A 19034-nucleotide genomic window follows, 5' to 3' on the forward strand; every position below is an offset into this window, starting at 1 on the left:
TCAGATGACCAAAGATCCACTTTGGCAGCAGAGTGATGTTCTGTTCTAACTCTGAAACTTGGAAGAGTTCCAGAGGAATCCTCCTCTTCCAAAAAGGAGATCAATAAAAAACACACACACAAAAAAACTCATCTGAAAACTGAAAATGCTGAAAGGTGTCAGATTGAACAGTAGGGGCCGCCACACTGCATGCAGCCACAAAACATTTTTTCCAAAACAAATCTGACCATTAGCTGCTTTACATCTTGATGTTTCTTATTAAGACTTTTTTTTTCTGTGGAAACACAACGCACTTCAACCTGCTGCACAGAGTTTTACTCCCAAATTAAAACCTGCTGCTTTGCTTCAAGCTGAACACATTCCCTAATTTATCCAGTGCTTTCCTGGAACAAACAGATGGTAATATCCAGGAAAACATGAAGGACTGTTGGATGTTAGTGATCCAGCCTGAACACACTCAGCAGGCAGCTGCAGCAGGACGAGTTCAGCCTGGGGGGTTGAACATGCTCCAGTCATGACAAAACAAATTTGATGCTGGAAACCATTTTTAGTAAAAGGGATACACATGACAAGGCATCAGCTGATAATAACTGGGACTGAGGCAGCCCCTCTGCTTTTCATACAGCTCTACACACACATACACATAAAATAATTCAGCTTTCATAGTGATAGTTCCTCCTATAAATTGGCACATTGATGCTGTGAAACGCAGGCACCCAGCGGTTGTCATGGAGACCCACATTGCAGCCGGGCGCATCCCTCCGGGAGCCGTGGCAACACATCCAGTAACCCGGCCCGTACGGCAGAGCCTGGCAGTACGGCTTGTGGTGCCAGCGGCACAGAGACACGTCTCCAGGGCGGTAACGCTTTTTGCACTGTTTGCAGGGGTCGTCACGGTAACGGGGGTCAGACACCCAGAGCGAGTCGGCGGGCCGCACGCTGTAGTTCTCGATGATGAACTTGAAGTAGCTGCAGGTGCACTTGAGCGCGGCGAGGCTCTGGGTAGGCAGCAGCAGCAGCAGGTTGACCAGCAGGTGGTGCGGCAGCAGCAGCAGGTACGACTGGGGGGCCAGCAGCTGCTGCAGCCGCTGGCGCACCCGCAGGAAGTCCTGCGACACCGAAGCACTCCGGCCGAGAGGCAGCGCCACAGAGCAAGAAGGACAACCCATGGTCTTGTGGACCTGGTTCTTCTCTGACCTCTGGGGGGCGCTGACCGGAGGGAGTGCGGGCTCCAGGTAAAAGGTCGTTCTGTAATGGGGGGTGCAGAGCGTTGGCCCCGTCTCATCAGGAGACAGGAACAGGAGGCCGGGCAGCGGCTCCTGCTCTGCACTCTGAAGGCCCGCCGTCTCCCCAGAAACCTCCTTAGGCGGTGCAGCAGGAGTGGGGGGCAGCACCCAGGCAGGGGACTCCACCCGGACAGTGGGTTCCACCTGTAGAGGCGGCTCCACCCGGTCTGCTGTCAGAGTTTCAGGTGGTCCTGATGAGGGTTGTGTCCAGCAGGAGCTGAAGCTCTTCTGTCCAGCAGCCAGCAGGACACGCCCCACCGTCCTCTTCAGGCTGTTGCTCCTGGACAGACTCGTCTCGCTGCTCCTCAAACACTTGGACTCCAGCTTGGCCACCATCTCTGACACCCTGACGATGTCTGGCTCGTCGCCCTCCTTGATCTCGGGCCGGGGGTTTCTGGAAAGGGTGATGGTGGTGGAGCTCCTCTGGAGGCTTAACAGAGGTTTTAGGTTTGGCTGCAGCTCGCTTGCTCTCTGCTCAAGGAACGCCACCATCTCCACCACAGAGATCTTCTGCTCCTCCTCCGCTGGCGTTGGGCCCTGTGCTGGCTCCGGTGCCTCCCCACGCTGCCCACCGGGACCCTCTGAGCATCTCGGCTCTGGTACAGTCAGGATGTGGCTCCTCTGGTCCAGCTGATGGTTCTGGTTGCTCAAGCACCTGCGGCGCCTCTTGGCAGAGCGATTTTCTTCCCAACTTCCCTTGGCCTTCACGGCGCGGAGAGGCCCCAGTGGAGTGTTGCCGTTGGTGCATGCCTTCGCTGCTGGATCGCCGTGGCTCAAGCAGTGAGCTGAGCTGCAATCGCCGCTGTCTGCCCCATCTGGCCGTGTTGCCTCTGAAGCAAATATTGCAATCTTTTCACGCACATGTCCAGGTTTGATGACTGTCCATACGTTCGGTGCCGCATCAGCGTCCTCCGTGGCGCTGCGGCACGGTCCGAGGGGAGTGCTGCATCTGCTGTCGGTCCGACAGGAGAGCTGCTGCCCGGAGGTGCCGCGCGGCGCCTTCAGATGGAGTGATGGGCCGCCGGTGCTGTAGTAGAATGTGTTGGTGGAGATGAAGCTTAATGGAATACGGCTGGTGCTGATGTTGCTCTGGTTACTGGACATCTTCATCATCAGCATCTCCTGCTGGCTACCAAAATAAGCGCTCCTCTGAGATGACGTCTGTACACGGACTGCATCCAAATGCACCTCTGAGCATAGGAACTTTGGGTAGGACCTTAGATGCATGGCTGGCCTAGAGGAGGAGGAGAAAGTTATTTAGTTACAAAAATGATCAATCTTTATAAAGGAAAAACTTCAAATGTGCTACAGCTTTTGGATAACTTTTAAAGAATGTTGTGAACCAATCTGCTTCTCTGTGGTTCTCACATTAAATGGTGGGAAGAGTGTAGAGATGCACCAAGCAGGGATAACATGTTCAGTAGTGTGGGTGTTTTTTTTTTGGTTTTTTTTTAAATCAAGCAGACAGCTACGGTGCTAAACCGCAACAAGCCAGCCTTCAAGAAGTCATTGGGACTCCAATCCATTGTAGCCCTCGTATCCACCAAGATACCAGGGCTGAAACAATTAAAGATCTCATGATGGAAACAACGGTGTTAGAGGGAACTACACAACCAGCTCAGTTTTCTGCTCTTCAGGAAACGAGGGGCCAAGACGCTACTTTAAAGTTATTATAAATGTAGACAAAATAATTATACCACACAGTTTCATAATATAGTAATTATGATTACCTTGACAGCACATTTTGATTTCCCAGTGGTATCGGAGGTGAGATCCAGGTTGATGTTAAAGATTCTCTGGTTCTACAGCTTCATATCTTACGTGTCGCTTCTTCTCCAACTCCACTAACTTCAGAAAAGCAGACTGAACTTGAGAGACCGCCTGTGCATTGAAATACAAAAACAAAACTTGTAAATACGAGTTAAAATGTTGCAAGATGAATCATCCCAACATGATGTAATCCAGCAATAACAAACTGACGTGTAATGTAATCTCTTTAATAATAATGAAAATAAAAATGTTATATCAGTTACAGGAAGGTTCTAGAAGTGTTTGAGTAGAAGACAACTGGAATATTTCTCTATGGGTGTCAAACTCTAGTTCTCGAGAGACACTCCAGGACAGGAGTTTGGTGTTCCCAGGTGTTTCTCCAACCGCCACATTAGAGCGACACACAGCACAGTCCAGTTACCGCTCAAGTTTTAGAACGATCCAGTCAGAGCCACTCCAGCATTCTACCATTTAATGTCCCTTTAATATGAGGCCATTGAAACTTCAAGGAAGGGCTGAATTTTTTCTTGCTGTGCAGTGCATAATTATTTGGGCACTGCAGGCCAGAGGTCATCTTTAAAACAAATATTCATAATGAATATATAAGAGCTCATCCTTGGGATTAATTAACATTTCATAAATTTTAAATGTTACAGGTTAAACTAGAATTTTGAGTCATCTTAAAATTATTTATTTGTACAATTGTATTCTTCACATATTAATTCGGTGTCATAAATGCAATTGTTTAATTTCAATTTTTGCCATGAGAAATTTTATTTTTGACGAGGAACAAAACTGTTTATTAAAATCTCATCAGAGACAGGGGCATATTTCACCATCTATGGGGCAGACTAATATTCTCCAAACATAGTGGTGTTGATCCACATTTTGATTCAGTCTTCTACCACTGGCTACATCCATTTAAAAAAAAAAAAAGAGAAAAAAAACTATAACTGAATGTTTTTGCTGAAAAAGATTTAAGCTTAATCTCATTACTTGTGAGCAAAGTAGAATTTAACCATTGATTTTTAGAAATATCTTCAGCCAAATTAGTGCCTGATTGGTTCGTTCAGACTTCCTTCATTTTGAGTGATCAGCGATCAGTCAATACTTACTGATTGTTTTTACAGATCTTATCCAACTCCACAAAGTTCTGAACTATACCTACTGTACCATTTAGCTCTGCAGTGAGAAATTGCTGCCCAGCAGGTCACGTGTGCCGACTTTTCATTTATATGCAGCTAAAACAAGTTTGTATTGATTCACAGGTATTCTTTTATATTTTTCAGTTAAATAAAGTTGATTGATTGAAGGTGTATTGTGACCTTAACACCTGTCAATGACAGTTAAAAGAAAAAAAAAAAAGTCAGTATTGATGTATACCAACAGGTCAGGCCTCTTAAAGATCTGTGAATGACCAGAAAACTGCAATCGGTGCCCCTCTAGTGGAGACACCTGGTGGTGTTATATCAGAATATGCTCCACGTGTCACTCCTACATACCCACAGGTGTGAGCAATACAACAAATATGTTTGCTGGATCATGCTTTGTGCCATGTGAGATGCCTACAATGACAATATTGTGACAAAACCCCTGGTGAAATTTCCATAGCAACCACTGCCAATGTGCATTTACACTCAGTTTTTCATAGTGCTATTGAATGCGTCGCCCAGCACCTCCTCCCCTCACGTGGAAAGTTCCAGACTGTTTACCGGTGAGGTGAGACACTGTTGAATATGTAAGGAAACCTTTCATAGTTACAAAGTCAAAGATGTTGGACTAGTAGTGGACAGACCACTTGATTATGAAGGAACACGTTTAACGCTGAGGCAATACTAGGCAGAGTGCTTTTAGTGCAAAGTGAGGCCAGATGAAAGATTTTGGGGCTTCATCAAAATTGCTCAGAGTTACTGGATGCCACAACGTTGCTTACAAACTGACAAAAGGATAAAGATTATAAGAATTTGTATGAATCATTCATTGTATGTTTTGTGTTGCTTTAATATAATTATTTATCAAAGTTAACTTTCACACATTGTAGAATTTATTTTAAACCTAAAAAGTATTTCTTTCTGCAAGAAAACACTGTGTTTATAGTGTGCAAATGTCAAAAAACAGAATTTTGTAATTGTGGTGTTTCCATTAGACAAGAAACAATTTAAAACGCATGTGAAGTTTTCACATGATAAAACATTCAGAAACAAGCCAAGTGCTTCCTGTCGTCTTCTTCGTGGTTTACACTAATGGTAACATCAGGTTGTTGACAAAGTGACTTGTGTGATGTGAAAAAAGTGTTTCCATTGCAGTTTTTCAAAATAAACTAATTTTTATATGGTCAAAAAAAACAACCTTCTCATTCTAGTTCCAAAACTTTATTGAAAAACGAGAGGGGTTTTATTCCAAAATTGTCAGGCTTCCATTAAGCTACTTTATTTGCTTAATGTCAAATTGCACAATTATATGGTCAATGGAAACACAGCTAGTGTCCAGGGACAACAGATGACAAATAGCCACTTGGCTAATTTTGCCGCATTTACAAAAATGCCAATTAATGAGCATTGCCCCTGCCAAAAAAAATTTATTTAAATGAAACCTGAAGGAAGAGAAATTCCCCAGCAGAAATGATTGTATTGGAGCTATTTGCTCTTAAGATCCATTGGCAGTTGGCATTTATTCACAAAGAGCAACACTGTGCTCTTCACAAACATGCCTCAGGAACCAGGCTAATAGCCTATACACTAGAGAAGGCAAATATCAGTGTAATTTATCAGCCAGGAAGTTTAAAATCCATCAGTGGAAAAGAAATGCAGATATATTCCTGCATTTTATGCATTTAGTTCCTGAAGAGATCTAACAAAAAAGTAAATACAAGTTGTGCATCTGATGGACTTGTCTCATTCGACGCATTTGAGTGAGCGGAGTGTGTGGCGTAGCATCCGAGAGTCGCCCTAATCATCTCAGTGAACAGTTCAAAGTGCATTTCAGGACAAACAGCTGGGAACAATACATCATCATCCAGAAAGCATGTTCTGGAGCTCAGCATGCAGGAGGATGCTCACTGCATTGCTTAACATGTCTGATCATTTACACAGCAGATGATAACGTGAGAAGAGTTACAACAGCTTCACAGGTTTTTGGCCGTTCACCTTTGACCTGTCCTGACCCATGTTACCTTGACGCTGATGACGACTGAAAATTGATCACAGAACATGTTTACCAGGCACGTTTGATGCAGTTTTCCTGTTGGAGAGATGGAGGAGGGAGGGAGACCAAAGGCTCCTCAACCCACCGCAGCAGAAGCTTCTATTCCCTACTCATATCACTGACGGTCAAAAAAGGTCAGAAATCTCCTTCTGAAGGCATGAAACACTCCAAAGTAATTAGAAACAATTCCTACATAAAACTAAATAAATAATAGTACAAAATCACCAAAACTACTGAAAATGGTGAAGAGGTAAAATTATCAGTAGAAGTTACAAACAGAACCTCCAATAAAGCTTATGTTTATGTTTAGAAAATCATAGAAGTTGGTTAACATTTTCAAACAGAGCTGGGCGATTTAAAAAAAAAAAAAAAAAAAACATTTATTAAAACTATAGTGGCAAATATTGTAATTGGTATATTCCAGTGATATTACCATATGTAAAAAATATCTAGTCCCATTATTTGCCATTTGTTAGATTAGTCTAGCATTCTTTGTTCATGTGTGTTATTTTATACTGCCATCATGGTCAAAATACCATTAAAAAAAGGTCTAAAAAAAAAGTATGCAGGGCTGAAACTATTGACTATTCTTTTGATTATTCAAATAAAAATATTGGCACATTCTGCTGATTTTTCCTTTAACCAGTGTGTAACTTCTATTTTAAAAAAGTTTTTTAATTATTTGTTAAAACTATCATCATAAAAGGATCAATCTCCTCCAGCTCCTCTAGCAGTGAGCCATCTTAAGAATCTCACTGCTCTGACCAAAAACAACCAATCAGAGCCAGGAGGAGGGGCTTAGAACTGTCAATCAACTTCTTAAACAGGCTGCTAAATGTGTGTGGAGGGTGAGTGGCGCACACACAGGCATGATTGACAGCGATAAGACCCTCCTCCTGGCTTTGATTGGTTATTTCTAGTATATTCTATATTTTCCTCAGAGATAATCTGTCTCATATTATACTGTCTCAACCAAGTGAGTTTCAACAAATAAACAAAAAATAATAATTTTTTTTTAAGGTTACATGCAGCAGCTTTAAGCCTTTTTAATACAATATAAAATAGAATTTAAATACACGAATATTTCATTTCCTTTAAAAAACAAAAACCAAAATGCAAGCATAGTCGCAGCCTAAAATGCAATAATTCTTTAGTGAAGGCTTGATCATTTAGAGCCATCAACATATTCAGGCGTCAGAAGTTTAGCCCTTTCTGCTCTACTAATCATTAATACAGGGTGGGGCTGATCTGATTATTTATTGATCAACCAGTTAATATTTGAATAGAAACAGGTGCTTAATAAGGCGGTTTTTTCCCCCTTTAGAGAATTAAACATAAAACTAGGCCACTTGAGGATTTCTGGGGATGATACATTTATAGATCTTACATGTAAAACATATATATTATTGCTCTGAATTTTTACTCTTTTTTTTTGAGTCTGTATATTCCAGTTTACCCTTAATTCCTAAATTTGTTCAATAGTAAATTGTTTCAGACAAATAAAAAGCCTATTTTGTGCCATTATTTTTTCCAAAATGCAACTAAATATAATGCTTTGTGTTTTTTGATGGACACCAACAATAAATATGCAAGTGTGCTCATTTTCTTAAAAATAATTAGTTCATAAAAACAAGTTAACAACATAGTCATAGTATCCATATGGGATACACACATTTGAAATCAGAAAGCCTTACTACACACTGTTCAAAAACAATCTAAAAACAGAGAACAATGAGTCATAATCCTTACACCAACAAAAAAACAGCCACACCTACAGGTATCTATCTTCATATTTCAGATTCTCAGGTTTGGGCAACATCTGCAATATATTGATTTACATGTTTGCTATCAATAGTTCAATGCTTTAAAGCGGTCCATTAAATAAATATCTATATTACTCAATCTGGGTTTTAAAGTCACAAGTAACTTAATTTTATTAAAGAATGGACCAGTGGCATGCGAAGAATGTGAGAGACCTTCTGGTGGGTGAGAGCAGCTAATAACAAAGATGAACATCAGAAGACATTTAGAAGGGAGCAGGCTTGGTTGTGCCTGCGATATGAGGCGCTTCTTTCTGCATTCACCTAGCTGGAGTCCACTGGTTGGTTTAATGTGCAGAATTTATTCCTAAACATGTAACAAATCATATTCGACTCCACATAAAACCCTGTAAGTTTCTTTAATAAAACAATACTGCAATCAGATTGTTGATCAACTGTACGGGGCTAATCATTTCTGAGCATAACAGAGAGCTCTGCGTTACATAGAACGTAATATTCTGCACCATGACATCATTTATATATATTTAGTCAATATTTTTTGCTGACGTCTATATCTGAAAATCTGTACATTTTCTAACTGCATCTTCATAGCCAGCTGTTTAGCTTTAGCTAAAGAGCAGTAAGGAACCTGGAAGTATCCGTAGTTTTTTTTTTTCTTTTATTCATACGCCATTTTTATTTTCCCGTTTCTCCAACCTTGTGAATTCTAAAAACAAAACCCCGTGTACGAACCCTGCTAAGAAGTCACTGATTGTGAAGCTGGCACTGAACAGAGTCTGATAAACAACTGCTGTGTCTGCACTACGAAGAACACAACCGAGACCGTGCTGGGCCTGTTCATCACCTCCAACCCGCTTATGCCACTTTCTTTGGGGTTCAGAATGTTAACGGCTGTATTCCACAGCTGACCCATACACAACCAACGAGGTGTCGAAGGCACGGTTAGCAAACAACCGCTTAAACTGGTCAAGTTAGTTAGCTGCGACTAGTTGAAACCATTGCAATCGCAGCAAACTTGTTAGCTGTAATGCTAGCTAGCGCAGAGCAACGAAGCAGGGAAACAGAGCATTTAATAATACAAGAGCTCGTAAAAAAACTTGCATGTTTTCACATAAATTTAAACGATTTCAAGTCGAAGAGGCATACTTACCTGAAGAAAGCAGTTTCTCCGTCTTTGCTACAGGAAATAAAAACAAAAAACTAGGCTAGTAGCTGGAACAGCAGCTAAACTCCACTGTTTTCCAGTTTGTTTCTGTTTTTGTACCGACCAGAAGCTGCGGTCTGTTAATTTAGCTGCTTATTTAAGTTTTTTACTTCCCAAAGCACCTAGGCTACTAAAAAGCTCGCCCTTCGTGGCTTTATAGCAGCTCTATCGTAAACGACTAAAATACGTAAACTTGCAGCGCTGCGTCATTACGTCACAACTTAAAAGGGAGGCGTAAGGTAAAAATTTAATAAATGAAATATTGGTCTGTTACCTTTGACATTCAGTTACAACCATTTTGTGGTGTAAAAAGAGATTATTGGATAAAAGTCTGACCCTAAACTTCTCATTTCAGAGAACCATCAGGCTTCTCTGAAACCTTATGTTATTTCATTTCGGAGCAATTATAAGTGCAATCAAAAATAATTTGACAACTAATTTAGCTTCCCTTATTGTCTTAATTCTCTTTTCTTTCTCTTCTTCTTCTACATGATCTTTTATTTTTAAAAAGTTTGTACAATAATTTGGATCCAAAATCTTAACTAGCGGTTCTTTGTAGTAAGTCAACACTTTTATATACTTCCACAGTTGAATATTGTTCTTGGGTTGAGGGATTTTTCATCTCAATTCTGAACTTACTACTTCCACAACCTCACCTTGGATAAATCAATTCAGTTCAAAAATGCTTTACTAATTCCAAAGAGAAATTAAACATTGTAACTCATATTAGACCATCTAGTTGTTTTAGATGGTCATGGCTTTTGGCATAAAGGATCTACTGTAGCAGTTGTATTACAGCAGTTCTGAGAGAGCCTCTGATTCAAGACACTCTGTGCTATTTGCAAAAAACTGAAGATTTTACAAAGGGATCTGTGGCACTGCCATACGACACATTTTCAAATCAACTTGACCTACAACTTAATTTCCACAACCCTTCTAAAAAATATTTTTTTATCAATCTCTTGGTGTGAAATTAAAACTTGTCTTTTTCACCTAGAAAGTAGAAAATAAATGTTGAACCAGGTAAACCATTACATTTTATTGATAAAAACACATTTGCACTTTTCAAAATGTGTACCATTCATAACAGAAATGTGAAACGATGTATATGTGACATCGAGTCAAAACGGGGCTTCTAATGTCAGACACTGACAGAGCAATACAACCATTTATTTTATTCAGTATGAGTCAACTTACTTTTAAAAACTAAAATCTATTGTCGATGTCTGTTGATTGACAATAGATTAAACTTTTATAAATCATGTAGGAAAAAGACAGAACGGAATAATCACTGAATACCCAGCAATGATTGTCTATGGCTCAAATCTCTTGTGAGTATTATTAGACTTTTAAAAATGTTCTGTAGAAATAACAATCATCTTCACTGGAGATCAGCTGATAATCTGGAGGTCCACCAAAGACAACCTTTGCTGTGTTTTAAAAAGATCCGGTAGATCTTAGATCTATGATTCTTAGCAGTTCTAAAATTGGTTTTCATGAATTTGTGGCTGTTTTCTGTAGGTTAAGGGAAATTTTGTTCTTTTAAAATTCTTTTTAGATTTCCAACAGACCCACAGTATATCTCAAATAGATTTGCAGTTGACCTCCAAAGGCTTTTTGTTTGTTTGTTTGTTTGTTTGTTTGTTTGTTTGTTTGTTTGTTTGTTTGTGTTTTATAGTACATCTCCGGTAATGTCAAAGACTTCTCAATGCAATTTCTCAACACGAACATCTGAAAGGGTGAGGTCAGAGTAGATGCCAAGTGTGTTGATGGAGCTCAGGTTGGTCAGCCGATGTCTGTATTCAAGAATGTGGGAATTGTTAACAGCCACCTTGAACTCTGTGTTGGTGCACAATATCTTCAGCTGCAAAAGGAAATAATAACATGTTAGTGAACTAGACTCTGAAAATGCAGCAGATTCACAGACACCTTTATTCCCCGAGATGGTAGAAAATGTCTGACCTCAAACGGCTGACCCGGGACAAAGGGAAACTGCTTCGCATCCCTCTCCTCTACACCCCACTTCTTGTCCAAAAATGAGTTCCTGACAATAACCTTTCTTCCGTATTCATTGAAGCGAGGATTAAAGTGAAAGGCAAGATCATCTTTGCCTGCAGACAAGTTCACCGTGAACCTGATTGGCAACAAGGACACAAAAGCAGAGAGTTTATTTTTAGCATCTTGTATTTCACACAAATACGACTGTCAGTAGAGAAATATGTTTGATTAAACCCCCAGTGTTGCTTCTGACATTTCAGCATTGGGTTTTACGGTTCCCTTGATGGTGATCAGTAGTTTATCAAATAGTCCCCCTGGCAGTTTCTCTTCATAGGGAACAGCCTGTTGAAAGGTAAATTAATTAACACATCTCTCTGTTTGTCCATATTTATTGATGCGTTTCTCATTTTCTTTGGTTTTCTTACAAAATTCTTTTGGGGTGCAGCTGGCATTGGTGCTCCAGGTCCATATGAACCAGGTCCAGTGGGTTGACTTGGGTTCCCTCCTGGCCACATACTATTGCCTCCGGGTTGGCCTCCAGGCCAGGTGGGGTTGGCAGCAGGTTGACCCCCAGGCCAGGTGGGGTTGGCAGCAGGTTGACCCCCAGGCCAGGTGGGGTTGGCAGCAGGTTGACCCCCAGGCCAGGTGGGGTTGGCAGCAGGTTGACCCCCAGGCCAGGTGGGGTTGGTTGCTGGCTGACCTGAGTCAAAATTCCATTATTCATTTTTAATGATCAATTCTCCTTTTTATATAAGATTATATTTGATGGCAAAATGCATCTCAAGAAAATTACACGAGAAAAATCTATGTCGTTCTTAATATGAAAACACATTCCTGGATTTTTATGTTTTGACTATGGACCTCAGACACCATATTAAAAATATATTTAAAATAATCTTTTCTTGTCAAAAAAAAAATATTGCCGGAAATGAAGACTGAAGTAACTAATCCATAATAGACCCCGAGGCTCCCTGTCCTCATCGGTGAAGTACCAGTGGCATCTGTGAGTTTTCTACCACAGACTTGCAGGATTTTAATGGAGGACTCCAGCGGCATTCTGGGACCTTGTTAAGACTAACTGATGGCTTTGTCCAGCAGAAGTAGAAGGCAGGAGGTAGATGATGTATTATTGTTAAAGAGCTTATTGTCAGGTTCAAAATATTGCTTTTGAACCTGAAAGGTGTCACTCTGTCAAGGTATCTAAAGCCTGGCATCCATCATCTACTAGCAGAGCTCCCATCCGAGAGAGACAGTGTCTGGTGATGTCATGACTGGCGCTGAGGTCAAAGACTGCCTTCAAATGGAGGCCAGCCAGAAGGCATGTGTGGCCAGCCTACATGTTCCACTACCTCCAGATTCCATGAACACAGAGTAAAGCAGATAAAGGCAGCAGCAATCTGGATGAAATCTTCAATATTTTGGAAGGGTTGAGGTAACAGCAACACTTTGGCAAAGAAAGTCACTTCTTAACTTGATGAGAGGCAACCAGTATGAACAGTGTTGATGTTTAGTGTTTAGTTGATGTTTAGGTTTAATTACCTAAACACTATTTTAGTGAGTACTAAGAGAAGGTCCAAACCGTGTGGCTCCACATCTTTAAAATCTCCTCAAAATATTGGCTTTCCCAACATTTTTAGGACTTTCCTGTAGCAATTACTCACATTATTTACTGTACATATCGACACTCGCTGAATAAAACCATTCAGCATTTGGAGGGATTGGTCAAGATTGTACCAAAAATTTGGAACAAGGGGCGACCAAAGATAGGTCTGTAAACTATTTCTCTTCAAGGAACTGGCATGTCCAGATTAGCCAAAAGACAAGTCAAGTGTTGACATAGTGTTACAGCCAGCAGTCACTCACTATAGTGGGTGAAATTCACTGAATACAGAGGAGCCTACATTAAAAAACAAAGGAGAAGTTGAATGCTTCTACCTGGCCAGGTGGGGTTGGCAGGCCAAGGACCTCCTGATTGGTTGTTGCCCACAGAGGGCCAGTCCCCAAGAGCATCTGAAAGCTGTAAAGAGAGAGAAAGAAAAGACGCCTCTGAACTCATACATTTAAGAAGCCAAGTAGAGTCAGGGAGATATCAAAGTAATATATATAGGTAGTAAAATATTTCAACAGGTTGATTGTTGGTGATTCCAAGATCCTTTATTGCCAGATAAATTTACTGTCAGATAAGTTTTGAATTGAATCGTCATGTAATCCAGCATTCTAGGATTTCATAAATAACAGTATTTGTTGTGAACTGGTGCTATATAAATAAACAGAACTGAACCATTACACTGTCATGTTGAGGTTTGTAAAGGACACAAAGGCAGAAAGTTACAGTGGAAGAACAGAAATCTTAACTGACTAAGAAATAATACAAATCCAAACAACCCAGGATAATGATTTTTTTTTTTTTTTTTTTTTTACAAAGCACTAAAAATGGGTCAACTGCACTCAGTGGACCCTGCTAATTACATATTGATCTGTAAGTGTAGTAGATGAAAGTGAAAGGAAATTAATAACTATCCTACAAGATACACGCCTAAAGGGTTAGCCAAGTTTATAAGACTGTCATATTTCTGCACTTCAGACTTAGAATCAACATTTCTTACATTTAAAAGTTCACTTTTATTATGGAGCTGTTATTACCTGTCCCTTGGCTACTTTCCCAGGAACTGCCTGACAAGCAGTTGTGAGAAATATTCAAGTATGGTTGAGTGAACATCTATAAATAAGTCTGATGTAAAAGTACATGAGCCTAAAATATTACAATTTGAGATATTACTGCATCTGTTCCAACACATACTAATAACATCTCTTTAATAGATGTTCATCTATACATTATAGGGATTTTGCTAGTATTTGCCAGCATGCTATTAAATAAAGAGAAAAATAGCAGTTTGTTATAAGAACCACTTGGTTACAGAGCCAGCATCAGCTCTGTTGGAAGCTACTACTGAGGAAAATCACATGAAGTGCATTAGTTTAGAAGTCAGCTTGAACATTTTTCTTTAGGAAGATAAAATGGAAGAAGGTTAGGACAACATGACTAGACTTCAAGAAATGAGGAAATAATTTTGAGAAATTAACCATGCAGCTAATGTTTGGACCAGAGTTAAACTCATGCTTGATCAGATTATATAATCATTTCCAGATTCTTTTTTGAGTGTGAAGGGCTGCTGTAAAGTCTTTCACTAGGGTGTGTTAACTCCTCCACCCTGGCTCTTTAACAGGCACCTGGGTACTTAGACATTGTGTTTTTAGACTCCCAATACTTTAATATTTTTCATGCTGAAAATATATATCTCTTCCTTGAAAAACAAATGTAAAATTTAATTTCAATGTTTCTTTTATTTTAGACATGGAAAGTAAATATGATTTTAAAGTTGGGGTTTACCTCCATGTTGGATGTGTTGCGTTTTAATCAAATTCACATGGAAAGAAAATAATAAACACAAAAGTTCTGTTAATGCCAATAAGTAAATCAGACTTACATCCATTGTGCTCTTCTGTGAACTGAAGCCCAACTGGAAACAACAAATGAACAACAGGTGAGAAAAAAAAGCTAAACATTTTCTTGTTTCCTATTAATTTGGAAATAGTTTTTACAATTGAATATGAATGTAAAATGCAGAAGTGAGGACTTTTGAACAGGTTTAATTCAAATCAGTTTAAAGTGTGTTTTTAGTTCATTAATATCCTTAAACTCTAACATGTGTCATGCCAGGGAAAGCCACTGGTTGCGTCACATCTTCTCTCTGAGGTAATCCCTCCCCCCAAGTGTTTCTGAGAAATGTGGTGGCAGTGGGCAGAAGATTTGTCTCTGATCAATAATCCATTATTAAAGTTTGAAGTTTGACATTTGTAATTTCATTGAAAATGTTGTTCTCCTCAACTTCTGGATTTATCAGCCAATGCCAATACCCTCACATAGACCCACAGAAGTGGAAACAGAAGTCTTGCTTTGGTTCTTTTCAGCCCCTCCCAACAAACTAATGTTGTTGTTTTTTCACTTCTAAAAATACATAAGGCAATAAACATTCTGCAAACTCAATATCAGCCATGTTTGTTTTATGTACTTTATGTACATATGTGTCTCCAGTAATCAATATGCCATAGCACTAAAACTCATATTTCTGTCAGATGTTCTTTCAGCAGCTAATGGTTGGCTTTCTCAGTAAATTCCTTTCCTGGCCGCTCTCTGTGTATCTGGGTGTGGTCGCAGTCCACTTCCCTGTGTATTTGCATGTCTATCTGTGTACACATGGTTACTGTGTATACCTGACTTATTTCGGTACTCACACAGTTTTATTCAATACCAGACTTCTTTCAAATCCATAGCATCAACTCCTAGAAACTCAAATGAAAGTGTTTCCTGTTTCTGTGTTTTCCTTGACAGTAAAGAGTAAAACTGCCTCAGGTCATCTCAACGAAACGATTCACAGGTTTGATAATGTCGATCTCTGAGTCAGTTCAAATCTGTGCAGGGAAGTTTTTACCAGAACTGGAAAGAGTCTGTCATAAGTGTAAGAATCGGAAAAGAGACGTACCTGTTTGCTGGAGAACGGCTCACTGTCAGGCTGTAGAACATGGGAGTGTTTTTAAGTGCAGAGCCACGCCCTGTTTTCCTGCTTAGACTTGTTCCTGTAACTAAATTATAACGGCCATGTGTTTATACTACAGCTAACCCAAACCTAAAGAATATTTGATTTGTGTTTCACCGTCATCTCTGCAATACAAGGTTTTTTTTCCATAAAAGGAAAAGGGGTTCAGATGAATTTTAGCAATATACTACTAGTAACTATTTCATTAAGTTGAGATAAGGAGTAGGATTAAATAAGTCTTCATGTCTTCCTACTTCTTTTCAAGCAGAAAAGTAGAAGTAAAGAATGTATTTTGTTCCTGGTTATGTATGCACATGTTTTTCTGTGTCCTACTGATTGCTTGTTCTCATGTTTTTTTAAAAACCTGTTGGGGGAAAAAAAATACAAATAAACACAAATTTTAGGATAAATGAACGACAGACCTCACAACATAAGTTGGAACCTGGTCCTTCTTTTCTTGGGTGTGTTGCTCAGTGTTGCTGTGCAAATCTTTGTTCTTTTGTGGACTTTTGCTTGAAGGGTCAGGCTTTGTTCTGTCTGGAAACAAAGCCTGTTGCCATGTGAACCAAAGAGCATTCTCAGAATCTGACCCACCCTCCACATTTCTCATGACTCACATCTTTTCCTCTGCAGGAATTCTCAGAAGTGATCCTAGAGCTCTTTGCTAGCAGCCACTTTCAAAATGTCTGTGCTTATAGAGCAGATTCTCCTGTTTTATCTTTTTTATTGAACCTTGTCGTTATAAGGAGAGCCATAGTTATTATAGTTATATTTTGTAAGAAAATTAAATTTTGCTTGTATGACTTAATCTGCCCAGATTGATACATTCATCTGAAATATTGTGTTCTACAATGACGAAAGCTATTAGTTTGCAACGATTACTTTTTATAGTATGTTATAGTTTAAAGGCTCAGTAACATTTAAAATCAACGTTTTTGAGCTTCACATCATATTATTTTGTTATTGTTATTCCCTCATCAAAACTTGGCATGATTCTGTCATGCATGCTTGAGGGATCCTTTGATCTGGTTGGCCCATTCAGCTAGGTCCAAACCAGCTAAAAACGCTAGTGGGACCTAGCTCCGCTTCCAGGGGCAGCTCCTCCCTGGAGCTGCAGCTTCCAAGCTCCTGCCTCACAGAGCAGCTCTTCCCCAGCACAACAGAGTTCATGTTCTGTTCCGGCCATCACTAACCCAAAACAGAGTCTCAGGCATAATTTGGGGGTGGAGCTGAAAGGCCTGTGTGAGACATGTGGCAAACAAACCCCTGTGTTTGCCACATGTCTTTGCGGTCCAGTGTTAGGTAATGATAGGTTTACTTTGGCTGTGAACGTGAAAAACAAGCCGAGGCAATTTTTAACAAAGTAATAATTTAGAACAATATTAGTAAGCCAGTTATTTCCTGATTACTAGGATATAACATTCACGTAGTTTTCACTCTTGGCTATTGTTTATGAATGCCTGCCTGATAAGGCTTAGATATTAAATAACAATAGATCAAAGATTAATTCCAACACCAGTGTTCTCAAATAGCACAGCTCTCTACTTATAGAATAAACACAAACATATCTCCTAAATGTAAACGCTTATTAAAAATAATTCAACCTTCTGGTTAAAATATTTTAATCAACAAACTCACTAAGCCAGTAACACTCAACTAGGCTAAGTAAATAAATGAATAAATAGTGAAAATGAATAACCTATCAAAAAAAAAAAACAACATAAAAGTAAAATGTACAAATAAAAAATAAAACAAATAACCAGTAAAAATGATAGAATGATGTCACAGTTAGTATGGACTGTGAACATTGAGAAACCAGGCTTGTTTTGTGAAGTTTGGAAATGAGTCTAACATAGTTTTCAGCCAATTAAGTTGCACCAATATGTTTTCGCCTGGTATGATATCATATCTGCCATTTCATACCTTGTAATATCTGGCCTCATGTGATTTGTTATGTATTAAGTTGTTTCTTTTTTTTACATTTCTGATTTTAATTAGTTGTTCAGTCACTTGATGCACCCGTAAGTCTGCTTTGTATTTCTTTAACAGACCAAACTCTAACATATGGATGCACTTTATTATTTTTTACTGGTTTGGAGGGTTTGTGAAGTCTGAACAACTTTGTTGAACTCTCTTGCTGTGTTGCAGGGTGATCCCCTGGTGAAAAATGGGGAAAACAAGCACACCCTGTCAGTAAGGAATCCATCTGGTTTAGAGCCAAACTCTGTGACTCATCCTGAACCTCAGCCAGACTGGGCGTGTTCCCTCTAAAGGCTTATGCATCATTCCACTTCAAATTGGAAACAGTGTTGAAGTATGTATTATGTAACTATAATAGTAATAATAATAAAATCAAAACAATTTTTTCGGTAGCACTACATTTGACAGGGTTTGACAGTTACCATTTTTTTCATAATGCAAACTCCTGTAAAAAGCACATATAATTATTGTGATCGGTGTGAGTGTCACATTCAATACAGTTTTACCTCACATTTCTGTCAAAGCTGCTTCGTCAGCCAACATTACTGGTTCTTCCTCTTTCTCTCTGTTTGATGAAGTTTCACAGGATTTTGTTTTGTTTTCCTTGTGTTCCCAGTATTTTCTGCTTACATGGCCCTGGAGCCTCATTCCATAGCTATACTGAAAAAATAAAAAGCTCTGACCATCAAGCTCCACGACCTCATAGGTCGAGGGGCCAAAGCTCACTGGAGTCATCAAGGTGTTCTCCGGTGCCTGGCAACAGACACATTTGGAAATGATAGCAAAACTTAAAGGACTGTCAGACATCATCATAGGCTGCCTGGGGCTTTACGTTCTGAATTCAGCTACAGACCACTTGTGAGTCTGAACTAAATTTTTTTAATGTTTAAATGGGCTGTTATCCATGTTGCTTGTGCACATCTTCTAGCACACTTTATCCTTCCACTTAACTTTCTGTTAAGCTGCTTAGATACAGTACTCTGAACATCCAGTTTTCTTTTGCAATATCCTTTTGTGGCTTAAACAGTGACAGTCTACTAGACAAGTCAGTAAATTTCAAATTCAAAAATTGGAATTTTCAAATGTGGATATATATATATATATATATATATATATATATTTCCATTGTTGTCAGCTATAACATCGCTTTAGCTATGAGGAGGTCAGTAACGGCAGACTTCCCTCTCACATGATGAACTGAATACATAGTGAG

The 19034-nt window shown here is 39.5% G+C and overlaps 2 protein-coding genes across 2 annotated transcripts; both read right to left on the reverse strand.

Annotated features, from left to right (window-relative positions):
• Positions 1-527: 527 nt before the first annotated feature.
• On the reverse strand, positions 528-9449 carry fbxo34 (F-box protein 34). Its single transcript, XM_044142671.1, has 3 exons — positions 9192-9449; positions 3017-3167; positions 528-2520 (listed from the first exon to the last, which is right to left on the reverse strand). The coding sequence occupies exon 3, from the start codon at positions 2511-2513 to the stop codon at positions 654-656; it is 1860 nt and encodes a 619-aa protein (XP_043998606.1). The 5' UTR covers positions 2514-2520; positions 3017-3167; positions 9192-9449; the 3' UTR covers positions 528-653.
• An 820-nt stretch (positions 9450-10269) lies between these two features.
• On the reverse strand, positions 10270-15895 carry lgals3b (lectin, galactoside binding soluble 3b). The gene is made up of 7 exons (XM_044142678.1): positions 15788-15895; positions 14732-14764; positions 13179-13260; positions 11669-11943; positions 11497-11585; positions 11208-11379; positions 10270-11109 (listed from the first exon to the last, which is right to left on the reverse strand). The coding sequence occupies exons 2-7, from the start codon at positions 14735-14737 to the stop codon at positions 10951-10953; spliced, it is 783 nt and encodes a 260-aa protein (XP_043998613.1). The 5' UTR covers positions 14738-14764; positions 15788-15895; the 3' UTR covers positions 10270-10950.
• Between the last annotated feature and the right edge of the window lie 3139 nt (positions 15896-19034).

Source organism: Gambusia affinis, linkage group LG16 (genome assembly GCF_019740435.1).
Source record: "Gambusia affinis linkage group LG16, SWU_Gaff_1.0, whole genome shotgun sequence".
In the NCBI taxonomy this organism is placed as follows: domain Eukaryota; kingdom Metazoa; phylum Chordata; class Actinopteri; order Cyprinodontiformes; family Poeciliidae; genus Gambusia; species Gambusia affinis.

Bases quoted from the DNA above. Each gene is read 5' to 3' on its own strand.
- lgals3b (XM_044142678.1), bottom strand. The intron at 11,944-13,178 runs GTAGAAGCATTC...ATTTTGACTCAG, and splicing joins TGCCAACCCCACCTGGCCAG to GTCAGCCAGCAACCAACCCC. The intron at 11,380-11,496 runs GTCAGAAGCAAC...GTTGCCAATCAG, and splicing joins GTAAAACCCAATGCTGAAAT to GTTCACGGTGAACTTGTCTG.
- fbxo34 (XM_044142671.1), bottom strand. From the start codon at position 2,513: ATGCATCTAAGGTCCTACCCAAAGTTCCTATGCTCAGAGGTGCATTTG.